The sequence below is a fragment of the Nanorana parkeri genome, unplaced genomic scaffold (assembly GCF_000935625.1).
Source record: "Nanorana parkeri isolate BGI_ZX_2015 unplaced genomic scaffold, ASM93562v1 scaffold2010, whole genome shotgun sequence".
Lineage (NCBI taxonomy): Eukaryota > Metazoa > Chordata > Amphibia > Anura > Dicroglossidae > Nanorana > Nanorana parkeri.
Window position 1 is genome coordinate 45,938 of NW_017308278.1, and position 14,501 is coordinate 60,438.

Genomic DNA, 14,501 nt, shown 5'->3' on the forward strand with positions numbered 1-14,501 from the left:
AATGCCATCCTCGAAGCTAGCAGTGCCCACCCACAAAATTTGAAGAACAGTATCCCATATGGCCAGTATTTAAGGATCAGAAGGAACTGCACTATGGACATTGACTTTGAAAGGGAGGCTCAGAATCTAAGGATGAGGTTACGGGCTATCCAAACAAAATACTTAAAAAGGCATATCAAAGAGTAAAGGGTGGACCCAACTTACCTGCTAATAACAAAAAATCACATAAAATTGAGAGAGAGGACTCCTTTGTGAGACCAATTCTGACTTTTAACAACCAACATAAAGAAATATCGAGGATTTTTCAAAAACATTGGCACTGTCTAACTAGGGACTATAGAATTTCAAAATTCCTGAGTACTAGACCTACCATCACTTACCGACGATGTCCCTCCCTTAAGGATAAATTGACGAATAGTGACTTCTTCACTATGAATGGCCCTTGCTGTAAGTATCCCGGCACCTTCCAGTGTCAGAGGAAAGACGTGGGGGGGGATTGGGATAAATCTCTTCTACAGAGGGAGTGCAGATGGATTCATCAAACTGCCTCTCATGAACCCCCTGGACTGAATGACATGATTTAATTTTAGTTGTTTTTTGGAAACCTAGTGGCATTCAGACATAGCGCTCCGTTATCTTATTTATTTACCCCATTAGGTTGGAGTATTATGAACAGGGTACACTCAAGCATTGGAATACTATTTTAAGTATTGTGATGACTCTCTGGGGCTCCGGGCTCTGATGGTTTAATAATATCCAAAAAAAATTATATTTTTAGGACTGTGCATCATGGGCATCTTTTTCTCATGAAATCAGATACTTCCATGGGGAGATTTTTTTCCCCTTGTGCACCCATTTGGGAGCTCAATAAGGGAGATCATTGGTCATATATATATATACACACTTTCGCGTGTTCATTATTACATGCTTTGATTTAATTTAATGTAAGTTTGATCCATCAAAATCCGGAGTGCACACAGACCAGCTTCTTACATTGGATCACTACCATGACCCTATACGGATTCACAGCTTTAGACATCTGATGCGGACAATATCAGTCTGGGCTTTCCCCGATGGGATGGGACTTTTTGTTCATTTGCCCTCTGCATCGAGCTGATTTTAGGATTATAAGGGTGATCAGAGATCTTGTGTAATGCTCTATTTATGAGATGTTGTCCCTATCTGTATGTATCAATTTATTTATTTTTATATGTTATCTTCATATGTATATAAAAAAAACGATGTTAGATTGACTACATGGATGTTTTTGTACTCAATTGTATTGGGGATAATTAATTTATTCGAACTACATGCCTGTATCCTCTTTTGGATAATGAATTACCAATTAGCTCTTATTAGTATGACTACTTAAACACACCTATGCAGGACTTTACACACACGCCCCTCTGAAGAAGCCCCGGCCATCGGGGGGAAACGCGTCAGGATAGCGTGTGTTTCAGCTTCTCTAGACACCCTGTGCCGACCTCTATACGTTCGGGTGAGAACGATAAACTACGAATCTCTACAGCCACCGAAGGGAGTGGACCTATCAAATCTGATGCGGACATTGCCGCACACAATGATAGCGGCTTCTGATTGCTACAGCTAAGCCGGGGAGACAGGAGTGAGCGTCTGTCCATTACAGCGAAGGCACTGAATCGGGAGACATAGGCGAGCCAATGCCGGTGTGATTATTTGCAGCTGCCATCCCGTGCCATGTCATTGGACACACTACTGCGGAAACCTCACTATACTCCACTCATCAGCACACTTGTGCATTTTGAAAGACCCTTCTGGAGGCTCTTTCCTTTTGGGGTGATAACCCTGCGTCTCGGACAGCGGTGGGAGTCTAAGTTTACCAATGAAATAGATCCCATTCAGTGACATTGTTCCATAAGGATACTCTCTTTCCATAAACAACTACATGCATGTATCGTTGTGGGATCTAACCAGGATTACTCTTTACCGGCCGCGTACAATGTGAGTACGGCTCCGTTTTTCTACTTGGGTGATATATCTCCTTTTTTTTTTTTTTTACTCACATCAGAGACTTCCTACCCCATAGGAGATTCAAATGTTCAATACCCGTATCTTTACATTCAGGTGATTCTAGGGAAGCTTTTTAATTGGTTTTAAATGTCTTGTTATAGGTGTCTTTATATATATTAGCATCATTAAACTTTGTTATATTATATTACGCATTGTGATCCATTTATCAGACCATCTCCACTTTTAGGGATTTCTTGTTTAAAGGGGATTGTACTTTTTTTGAATTAAGTTTATTGAAACCCGAGGATTTGGTCACTACTATACAACTTTACTCAGCGTAAAGCTCCTATGTGTTCCCCTTGTTTCTTGAAACCTTTCCCAATTAATTCACAATGTTTGGGCAGACTCTTGGGAGTCAAGATGGCAGCAATATTTTGCTGCAGAAGACATACACTTAAATAAAATAATGTTGGATTTCCATAAATGTGAAAACTCTCCTTGCATTTGGGCTCCACCCTCACTGCAAGGGTTAAACGCTTGTTTTTTTTCTTCAACCAGTTGCAGTCCGCCCATTGCAAAAAAACGGACGGATGGCACAGTCGCATTAGACGGCATTTTTTTTTTTTTGCTATCGCGCACGCTAGCAGAATTCATTTCAGTACAGCGTTGCATGACTGAATAAATGTCAAAGTACCGCATCGCTGAATACTGAAAAATGGCCTGGATGGAATTAAAATAGTTTTCACTTGCCTTATCCCTCGCTCCTGCAGGCCTCTCCTCTCCATGCAATCAGTCACCTGAAGCTACTTTTCTTCAGAGCTCCATCCATCTGTTGGACTCTGACGTCATCACTTCCAATACAGGGAATGCCAAGAGCCCGTCCACAACCTAGAGTGTCTGAGGGAAGAGGATAGTGCTGGCTGTCCTTTTTTTTTTTTTCTTTTTTAAGTGATACCAAACTCAGGAATTAAATATTAAAAATGCATTCACCTATCTTAACTAACAAAAATGTATCTTATTTATATATCACTCAGCTGTAGATCCTCAAATCATCTCTGAATTGGGGCTGGCACTGTCCTTCCTTCTCTAAGCTCACTCCCTTGATGGACTACAATCTCATGTTTAGTATATTTCAGATTGTATTGAGATTGTAGTCTATCACGGGAGTGAGCTTGGAGCAGTAGCTACTTTACAACATACACAGGGACCATGGGAAACAAAAGTAGCCGCCCTCCAGAAGGAAGGACAGTGTCAGCACCAATTCAGAGATGATTTGAGGATCTACAGCCGAGTGATACACAAATAATAATACGAAATCACCTGCACTCCATACAGCGTACAGACCTTGGATGAAAGGTTGGTGTTTTGAAGTGACAACACGGATGGCGCTGTGTCAGATACAGTCCATAATAGAAGTCGCCAGCACTCAATGTGTGCAAGAAGTAAAGCACTTTTTATTCAATCGTCACATGCGTCAAACAGGCTGTTTGACACCCATTGACGATTGAATAAAAAGTGCTTTACTTCTTGCACACATCGAGTGCTGGTGACTTCTATTATGGACTGATACACAAATAAGATACATTTATGGGAATAGTTAAGGTATGTGAAGGCATCTTTAAGATTTCATTCCTGAGTTTAGTGTCACTTTAATGTTCCTCTAGGCAAAAACAAGTATTTACTGTAACCCTTGCAGTGTAGGAAAAGCCCCATTCCAAGGTAGTGTTTTACATTTTCAGTTCAGAGATCAGCTTTAAATATATTATTTTGGTAAAGTTTGAACTAGGAAGAACAATAGGAGAGTGCAAAAGACTAACCAATCTTCATAAATGCCCCCAATTGTCAAGATTATGCTCTGGGCTTGTGGAAGTTCAGGAATAAAAACTGTGGGGAAATCATTTTTGTGATCGGATTTGTTTTCTTGCAGGGAAGTTAGAGGTCAGTGGTAGCACCATTCAGCAGGCTGTAGAGGGTCTCACATACCTTCTTACAGAGAGCTCCAAGCTAATGGTGAGTGAGCTGGTATTCAGTCTGCCTACTCTCTAAATATCTGCTGTCTTCTTCATGAATTTCTCATCTGTATTGGCAGGTCTCAGAAATTGATTTTCAAGATTCTGTGCTTGTTTTGGGATTCCCAGAAGAACTGAATAAAATTCTCCTCCAGCTGTATCTTGATAACAGGAAAGAGATCCGCCAAATTCTCAGTGAGCTGGAACCAGATGTACCACATTACCACAACCTGGAGTGGCGACTGGACGTTCAGGCAAGTGAACAAGCATACAGGAGTGGCTGCATGAATGTATCCAGCTAAGTTAACATGGGTGACTGAAGTCCAGCTCCAGTCAATGGGTTGCCAATGCTCTCTGTGTGTCTTGAGTATATTTCCCCTAGTTTTTTGTTCTGTCTGCCAACCATCAGACATGGCAAGAGATGGGAACTCATCATAGTGGGGACACAGGAAGCCATCAACACCTGGCAGAGGTGCTTCCCCAGTTTAATAAAAAAAGTAGTGTTAATGTTGTCTTTGGCTCCATTAGGAAGATTTGCCCCCATATCCTGTTCTGGCCACACCTGTCAACTAGACGGGAAGTGATGGGAAATCTCCATATATCAGGTAACAAAGACAGCAACAACAACAAAAACAGCAAAGGGTCTAAGCCAGGGGCGCCCACAATTTTCCGTCTGGAGATCTACTTTTCAAATGACGAGCTCAATGAGATCTACCAATGAAAAAACACCTGCATTCAGGGGCGGGAGGGGGAGTGGCGGTGCCCCTCGCCCACAGTGCGATCACCTGCACCCGGAACCCAGGCACATTAGTGCCTGCGTTCCAGTCCAGTGTGTTTCGCAAAAATGCTGCAAGCACTATTTTTGCAGATCGCACTGGACCGGCATGCAGGCACTAATGTGCCTGCGTTCCGGGTGCGGGCGATCGCACTGTGAGGGGCATGCCTGCGGTGCCATTGACTTCAATACAACCCCACACCCCCTCCCGCCCCTGAACGCAGGGAGTCGTTTTGTCCTCCCGTGGTGCTCGTGTGGCCGACGTTGCACATGGGGAGAGGTGTCCTGCCCCTTTCCATCTGTGGCTTCTAACACATTCAGCTGCACAAGCACCGTGGGAGCATAGCCATAGCCTAGCGCCTTGCCTCCAGGATTTTTTTAACCTTTTTTACTATTTTTGTTTTCTTTTTACTGGGGTGGGGGGGGGTTGCTTCAGGGAATTATTAGGGGTCTAAATAGCCCCCTGATATTTCCCTTTTAAAATAGAAAAAGAAATTGAGGACACAAGTAGAGCTGCAGCTAACGATTATTTTCAAAATCGATTAGTTAGCCGATTATTAAGTTCGATTAATCGGTTAATCGGATAGAAAATTAAAATTAAAGATCCTCCAATCCCTTTTTCTCAGCCTCAGCACAGAGGCTTCCCATTCATTCAGAAAATATTTTACTATTGCCAGTTTCTGAATGGGGAGGAGCCTCTGTAGTGAGTGCTTCTCCCCATTGAGAAACTCATGAATGAACAGGAAGTGATGTAAATCACATCCTGTTCATTTATACAAACACTGGAGTGATCAGCTGATCGCTCCAGTGTTTGTCCTGCACACAGGACCGGTACATATCACTGATCCTCTGCCGCTCGGCCACGCACATGGGGCTCAGCTTCTCCCATGGATCCCCCCTGCTCTCCCGGGCAGAGGCAGCGGGAGACTTGACACAAAGCACTTCAGCCGCGGGGGGTGGGGGAGGGGGCGGAGCCGCTGTCACAAAACTAAGGCGGAGCGGTGAGGGGAAAGAGAGGCGCCGGCTGTCAGATCCTGGCCGAGCGTCTCTCTCTCTCCTCACTGCTCTTCATTAGTTCTGTGACAGCGGCTCCGTCCTCCGCCCTCCCCCGCCAATATATATACCATAGTCTGTGGACTATATAACTTTCACACATTGTAATTAATTTACACTTTTTTTTTTTTTTTTAACCAAAGAAATGTAGGAGAATACATTTTTAACTAAATTTATGAAGAAATATTATTTATGTGCACATTTTCATAGCTTAACATAGGGAAAACAGGTTTTTTTTCAAAATTTACGGTACTTTTTCCTTAATATAGTAAAAAAATAAAAACCCCAGTGGTGATTAAATACCACCAAAAGAAAGCTCTATCTGTCCCCAAAAAAGGATATAAAATTCATTTTGGTACAGCATTGTATGGCTGAATAATTGTCAGTCAAAGTATCGCAGCGCTGAATACTGAAAAATGGCCTGGATGGGAAGGGGGTTTAACACCGCGGAAGTCAAGTGGTTAAATGGGTTTTCTATTGCAGCAGTGTGGGTATCAATGTGCAGTAACCCATAGCAACCAATCATGAATCTGCTAACCCTAGTTCCTTGATCTGTATAGTACATACATTTGTATGTGGTTTGCTTTTTATTTAGTGGCCTATAAAAGAGAACATTTGATGAGAATACCTTTTCCACGGCATGTGAGAAAACGGAAATCTACATTTGTCATTATATGAGCAGTGCTGTCGTTTTCCTCTGTCAATTCACTAATGCCTTTGCATGTCCATCAGGAGTTTAAAATTTGCTGGTCAAAGAATTATCAATACTATAAAAGAATTTGCACGGGTGTTGGACCCTTCCCCTAGTCGTTCTAGACTATAAAATTGATGAATACAGCGTTTTCCTAAGCATGCTTTTTAAGTTTAAAACATGCTGCTTTCAGCACTTTGTGCGATGGCCATGAAGTGCAACATAGCAAACAGAAGGCAGTTTAAATGTCCTCGTCCCAATCACATACTACAAACACGAGGAGCTTATTCATCATTTAAGGGTAGTGAGTGGAGCCATGAAAATCATTCCTTTCTGCTTCACATGTTAACTGTATATCCAGAACTGCTGCTGTACAGCACACACAGTTTAACATACTTCACTTTCACACGGCTTTTTAGTTTTCGTTCTCGTAAGAGTTAGATATGGAAACTATGCCTATAGAGGCTATAGAATAGGATAGTGTTGTGCGTCACCTGCACTTCATATAGCGTTATGACCTTGCAAGACAGTGGTACTCTTAGTGATGGCGCCCTGTGGATCTCCAAGGTGAGAATCAGTAACTCTCCAGCACACACAAGGTAGAATAATAAATCCTTCTTCAATTTATTGTCTCATCCTCACAATTTGTCATAAACATGCCAACGTTTCGGGGTCACACAGAATGCCTTCTTTAGGGTGACAGTGACTTATGTCACCCGTGTTCACTATGTCGCCTTGAAGAGGGGTCCTGAACATTTTGGCATTTTATGACATTGTCATGATGATAAAATAAATTGAAGGATTTATAATTCTACCTCGTGTGAGATAGGGATCACCTCATTCTCGCCTTGCTATAGAATACGACTTGGAGAGCAATGAGACTGGATAACCACTCAAGTTATGGTGAGGTACAAAACTATAGTGATGTTTGAGTGTAAACAGTAAGGGGTCAATTCACGAAGCTGCCAAAGGATCTAGCCGTAGCTTCGGCCGATCCTTCGGCTCGCTTCGGCCCCAGGGCCCCTTCGGTTCAGTAGAACCGAAGGGGTGATGTACGGGCTATTCACAATACGTGGCCGAGCGGCTCAGTCGAGCCGAACGCATATGCCTCGGCTCGGCTGAGCCGCGCTTAGAGCTGAAGCTGGCTTCTGACAGCTGGGCCGAGCCAGCATTGATCTTACGTCTGGCCACTTGCAGAGAGATCAGCATCCCTGGTTACCTGCTAACAGCAGAGCCGAATGCCGCTCATCTATAAAAAATAGGCCGCCGAGATGGCTCCCATGTTCAACCACGGTCTACATGCCATGCACTGTACCTATTGCCTGGAAGGGCTATATCTTCTGCCAAAGTTTTATGTAGTGCTGTTATGTTATATCTAACGAATTAATCTGAACCGGCCTTGGGAAGCCATCCCCCTCTCTCTATGTCTTGTACTATGTTCATTGTTATATGTGTTCTTTGTACACCCGTAAACTGTAATGTTGAAGATTGTTACAATGTAGTTTGCGATCAGTGGAGCCTCATTGTACACTTGCAATTTTCAAATAAAAATTTTGAATGGAAAAAAAAAAAAATGTTGGATCGGCTGAGTCGAACTCCTTCTGCACTTCGGGTCGGCCGAACATGCTGAGCATGTTCGGCCGACCAGAAGCCATGCGAAGCAAGCCGATGTACGGCTGATTTCAGCTGATATACGGCTGACATCGGCCGTACCAGCCTGAAGTGAATAGCCGAACAGTGTTCGGCTCACTTCAGGTCGGTCATTCACTTGGCTGCCTATGGCAGCTTAGTGAATAGACCCGTAAGTATTTACATGTTCACGTTTCTATCACAAAACCAGAAAGCATGCTAAATAGCTCTCCTCTCTTCCGTACTCTGTGGCTATGAAAGGCCAGCAGGAGGCAGTATAGCATTCCATGCATGTAGTAGGAATTTCTGAAGTCTGAACTCATATCCTTGTCTTCCTTGTCCTCGTATAGCTTGCAAGCAGAAGTCTAAGGCATCAAGTAAAACCCACCATGACAATGAAACTTCACCTGAAGCAGAACGACGATGTCAACACCAGTGTATTACAGACAGACCCCGCCACGCTGATCCATATCATCCAGGAACTGGAGCAAGCTCTCGCAGAGATGAAGACAAACCACTGTCGTAGAATTGTGCGCAACATTAAATAAACAGTTTGGCATTTCAGGCCTTATGCTCAGATGTCCGAAGATAAAACTGTTCTTGTTGCCCAGGATAACCAATCAGGATCTCTTTCATGCGTCTTGTGTATTATGGGACAGCTATAATGTCAGTAAATGCAGTGGGCTATAAGAACAGTTCAATAACATTGATCGTGAGGCCTGTTGTCATTTTTATAAAGTAGCAAATGTACAGAAAGCGTAACAATAATTGTCTCTATAAAGCACTTGGGAAGTGTACAGTTACATTTCAAACACAGTGTTTAGACTGTGATATTGTTGGGGTAGAGCTGTCATTACCATTCCCAGCTGATAAGACAGACAGCCTCATAGAAGTCACTCATGTTCTTCATTGCTATTGATCCATGTGCCATAAATGTGTTTCTTTTTTACATTACTGCAGACTTGTAAATAGATATCTTTGTCATGGCTTATAAATCTATTTCTTTCTTCCGAGATTTATCTTTTATCAGTCTAAGCCTGGCCACACACAGCTCAGTATTTGCAAGCTGTGCAGTCTGTTTGCTCATTGCTTGTGATTAGGCAGTGTAGGAAGACTAAAGCTAGCCATGCATAGAACAAGAGAAATATAATAGACTCCTCCACCCAGCAGGAAGAATCTCCCCTGCTATCTATTGTATTTAGACAGCCAGCACGCTGCGACAGTCTGAACCCGAAGAGTGACTGCGTCTGATTGAATGCAAACGCTGTTTTGGCAGACAATTGTGGTGTCAGGGCCACCCACAGCTCAAATTTCAAACAGTGTACGATTACCTAAACTTCACCCAAAACGTATACAGTATGCGCATCACATGTGTGTCTCCAGAGAACTCCAGAGGCAAAAATCTCTACCCAGTTATCAGTTCTGTTTAAATGCTTTTGTCATTGCAAAGCTAAGTGGAAATGTAATTTCTTCCTAATGCATTCTAGGTAATGAAAAAGAAAGTATTATAGGCCGGCAAGCTACAAGAAAGTGCCACCTTCATTATGGCCTTAAGGTTACTTCAGGGGAGTCTTGCCACTGGTTACCCAGGAGATTCAAGTGATGGGAAACATCAAGCTCTGCCTACGGTGAGAGGTTTCAAAATGTATTGAGAAGAGTTACAAAAAGTAAAGCATTAGAGAATGGCACATGTGGAGATCCTGGAACTGCTGTCATTTCAGGATCTCCACACATGCTTACACTTCTATGCTCTGTTTTACTTTTTCTTTCCTTATCACCAGTCACCAGAGTGTGACCGGAAGCTCCAGTGCCATACTAAAAATCAATATTGAACTTGGAAGCAGTTGGCAATTAAAGTGATGACAAACACTTATGTACATTGGAGTAAAGTGCTAGAGAGACCCACAGCATTCACTCACACGGACCACTTCATATAAAGACCAATAAATCCAAATATATGTTTTTGATGCATCGGTGGAAACTGGAGCATCGGGAAGAAATCCACACAAATCCTTGTTCTTACAATCTCCATCTCACATGCATGCATGCATGCATACATTACATGAAATTTGTAAGGCAGATTTTAGTCTGATTGCTAGATGTGATGATGTAGCTCCTCTGCGCTTAATACAGTAACGTAATGTACCTCCATTTATTACCTCTGTTGAAAACTATACTATTTGTGGATCTCTGCTGGTGGCTGTGTGAATCCTAGCGGCGTTCACGCCACATACTATACACAGCGCTCTTCTTCCGGCACTGTGACTTTGATTGGAATTTAGGGGCCCATTTACACATATGTATTCACATTGCTTGATGTGATGCTCGTTGGTACCTGTGCCCATTCATATCCTATAGGTGCTCATTGGATCTGTTTTCAGATGTATGTGTTGTCATTTGTACTGCGTGGATGCACGTTGGGATCACATTAGAAATTAGCATGACCACCCCTCGGTACACCTGTGCAAGGTGTGTCCACCTCACACAGAGATGTGAAGCAAGTTTCCAGACCAGCTCACACAGATCTGCAGCGAAACAAATGTATTGCCTGGCTGACGCATATACAGTATATGCTCCCACTGTTTTTTGCTGGAAGCACACTTACTGCAAGCTCCAGCACAGTAACATAGCTTTCAGTGGCAGCTCCCAGTCACTGGTACGGCTGGGAGCCAGGGATGGGCTCCCAATCATGTGATTTGGCTGTCATGGCAGTCACATGATCGGGAGATAGTTCCTGGCTCCCATTGGTAAGTAACTTTTAATGGGCTGGCATCAAGGGGTTAAAATATGCTTATTGGGACTCGCCAAGTTGATGGCCCCATTCACACCTATGTGTATGCATTATCAGGTGTTGATGCCCATTTTGTTTATTTGTTTTGCATGCATAGATTCATTGCAGTGGGCCATTAAACAAACCATACTGCAATTGTCTGCACAGGTACCATTAAAAACAATGTTTTTTTCCCCCCCTGCATTCCCATATGCTGTAACATGTTATTCTGCATAGGTGTGAATGGGGCCTCAGTGTTTTAAAGCAGAATATGTACTTGATTTATCACAAGCATCCAAAAGAAGTAAGAAATATTGCTGGCAGGCCTGCCGCTTAGTAGAGCCTTTGCATGGTAATCTGTCAGTAGTATTTTGACAGCAGCTCAATGCCATCTGCGTGTCTGAGACTTCAAATTAGTGAGTAGCATTTGGCAGCCCCTCCAGGAAGAGAAAACAATTGTCAGAAACAGTTGCCAGCAAAAGGTAACTCTGAGGTCTGCTATGTCCATTTGTCACGTCTCAGCTGCTTGCAGTGCTACACAAGATACCTGTTGCTAATAATACACGATGGATGAAGCCGTATGTGTGCTGTCTATAGAACGCTGACACAGCGAGATCTAAAGGGACAAGTCCATCACCGCATGGCAGCCCAATAGGACACATGTCTGTGCTGGAAACTACATAAACTATGCTGTTTAAAAGCTAAATGTGTCACAATCTACAGCGGGCCCGTGAAATAAACCAACACATGGGATTTGATTTCTATACATAAAGCAAAAATAGGATTATTAGCCCCAGCAGCCAAATCATCTTCAGGATGAACGTCACTGGAGGAAATGAAATAAGGAATATATCCGGCTGTTTGAAAATGCAAAATATATATTTTTTGACCCTAGGAAAAATGAGGACTTAACCCTTGCAGTGCAGGGGTAGCCCCTATGCAAGGGTTGTTAAAATTTTAAACCAGAGTTCTGTTTAAAGAAGAACACGAGGCTGAAAATGTAACCCTTGCAGTGGTGATGCCCCCGCACTGAAAGGGTTATTATTATTATACAGGATTTATATAGCGCCAACAGTTTGCGCAGCGCTTTACAATATAAGGAAGACATTACAATCACAATACAATTCAAGACAAGATGGTAAGGAGGGCCCTGCCCCTGAGGGCTTACTATCTAAAAGGGAGGGGGAAGTGATACATGAGGAGGGAACTGCGTGGGGATGAATTGTTTGAGAATGTGATGTTCGAGCGGTTAGGTTGAGGTGGGATAGGCTTCCCTGAAGAGATGAGTTTTAAGGGAACGCCTAAAGGCAGTCAAGGTGGGTGACAAACGGACAGGTTGGGGTAAAGAATTCCAGAGGATGGGAGAGACTCTACAGAAGTCCTGGAGGTGAGCATGGGAGGAGTTGACAAGGGAGCTGGAAAGCAAGAGGTCTTATGAGGAGTGGAAGGGACGGTTAGGGTGATACTTTGAGACAAGGTTTGAGATATAGCCGGGGGCAGAGTTGTGGACGGCTTTGTAACTGATTGTTAGAAGAGAACTATGGGGTAAGTGTTTTTCCTCATAGTTCTCTTAAGGGTCACAGGAGGACATATACTAGCGTCCTCCCGTGCCCAAAGCTCAGTATATCGCAAGCTATAGCTTGCAGTATACTGAGAGCGCCATAGCCGGGACAGATCCTGACATTACTGTCAAGATCCACCCAGCTGCGTGAGTAACAGCTGGCTCTGCCTATCCAGAGGCAGAGCCAGCTGTGCCCGCCCCCTCCCCAATCCGTTCCTCCAGTCAGTGCTGGAGGATTGGAGAGGGAAGGGGAGAATCCCTGTGGAGAGCGGTGACTGACAGTCCCCGCTCTCTACAGGGAGATGATCGAGAAGTGAGCGAGCGACAGTATGTGTTCGCTCACTTCCCGATCTATTGAGATGATCTGTGATAGTTTCATTGTCACACGTCGGCTTGAACTATGAGGATTAGTGATTTTCACTCACCTCATAGTTCTCCTTTTAAGTGCTCGTTTTTGTCTAGATGCTAAAATAACAAAGAAAGTCTAATGGAAACCTCAGGCCCGGCTGGGTGCTAGACCAGTCCCAGTAGCCTCTTTCCCCCTCCACTCCAGCAGTCTTAAGAACCCGTAAGTCATCACATCCAATATAGTGTATAGGAATGTGAGCACGCTGAGGGACATTCCATCACCAGAGTGGAGGCTGCAGGCACCGGTCTAGCAGCCAGCTGAATTTGAGCTTAGGGTAAGTATTTCTTTGTTATTTTAGATTGTTGACAAAAACAAGCACTTAACCCTTGCAGTGCGGGGGGTAGCTCCACTGCAAGGGTTACGTTTTCTTCTGCCACAAAACAATCACATTTTCTTGTAAATGGCGCAGCCTCCAGCTTTTCCAAACTTCTGGTCGTGGAATGTGCACTCTGAGGGCCCAGTCACACCAGTTGCAGTGCATTCTGGCCAGAACGCACTGCCTCACATTGGGTTCGGCTCACTTGTTTGCCGGGCAAGAGGGGGCGTGGCGGGCCATTGAAGTGAATGGCGCCATAGCCACACCCTCCGGCCGCAATGCGATCGTCCGCACATCACAGGGCACATTGTGCCTGCTGTCCGCTGCGGTGTGGTCAAAATGCTGCAAGCACTATTTTGATCGCATTGCACCGGACCGCAGGCACAATGTGCCCTGTGATTCCATGCGGACGATCGCATTGCGGTCAGAGGGCGTTGCTATGGCACCATTCACTTCAATGGCCCGCCGCGCCCCCTCTTGCCTGGCATAAAAGTGAGCCGAACGCAATGCGAGGGAGTATAGAACCCTGCACTCCAAGGAGTCACCTTTACAATGGGAATTAAAGGCAATGAGTGAAGGGGAGGAGCTTTAAGAAGCTTTACAAAAAGAGGACCACAATGTACAATGTATAGCTCGTGGTATACTGAGAGCGTCTTAATCTGCAAAAACAACAATAAGGTTTTAAAGCTAAACAGAGGATTTGTATTTCTGTCCATCCAGTTCTAAGATTTACACAGTCCTGCCAGGCTGGTGACCTGACTTTTCTTTGCTGTAGTTAGAGACCCTGTTGACAGACAATTCATTTTCAGCAAAAAACTCCTGAAAAAAAATGATATGAGCATTTCACATAATTTACGTGTGTTATTTGCCTCTAAAAGCCTCCCTTGTGTAGACATCTAAATGTTTGGAGACTGCTGCTGGGGGCCACCATCTTGGATGCAATGTCAGTAGCTCCAGCAGACTCAGAGCTGTCAATCAAGTGACCCTCTATAGAAGCATTTCTCAACCTTTTATCAGTCATGGCACCTTTGAGAAGTTTGCTAACTCTTGGGGCACCCCACTCTAAAATGTAAAAAATTATGTGTGGTCCCTCAAAATCAATACCAAATGCTTATTCTAGATAGGGGTCTGGGGGTCTGGTATACATTTTAATGGGGGCCCCAAAGAGAGCAAAAAAAACAAAACAAAAAAGATAACATGGAGTTTCCCCCTTCACATCAGAGTCCCCCTATAAAACAAGAGCTCCCCCTTCACATCAGAGCCCCCCCACAAAACAGCAGCCCCCGCTCACCCTCCCAT

General features: G+C 43.9%; 1 protein-coding gene across 2 annotated transcripts in view; it reads left to right on the top strand.

Annotated features, from left to right (window-relative positions):
* COMMD2 (COMM domain containing 2) overlaps positions 1–9,146 on the top strand; it is a 13,370-nt gene extending 4,224 nt beyond the window's left edge. For both annotated transcript variants that reach the window (XM_018572378.1, XM_018572379.1), the window contains exons 3-5: positions 3,917–3,999; positions 4,079–4,252; positions 8,497–9,146. In XM_018572378.1, the coding sequence (XP_018427880.1) occupies positions 3,917–3,999; positions 4,079–4,252; positions 8,497–8,694 (455 nt within the window). In that variant the 3' untranslated portion in view covers positions 8,695–9,146. The remainder of the gene's footprint in view (positions 1–3,916; positions 4,000–4,078; positions 4,253–8,496) is intronic.
* The last annotated feature ends 5,355 nt before the right edge of the window (positions 9,147–14,501 follow it).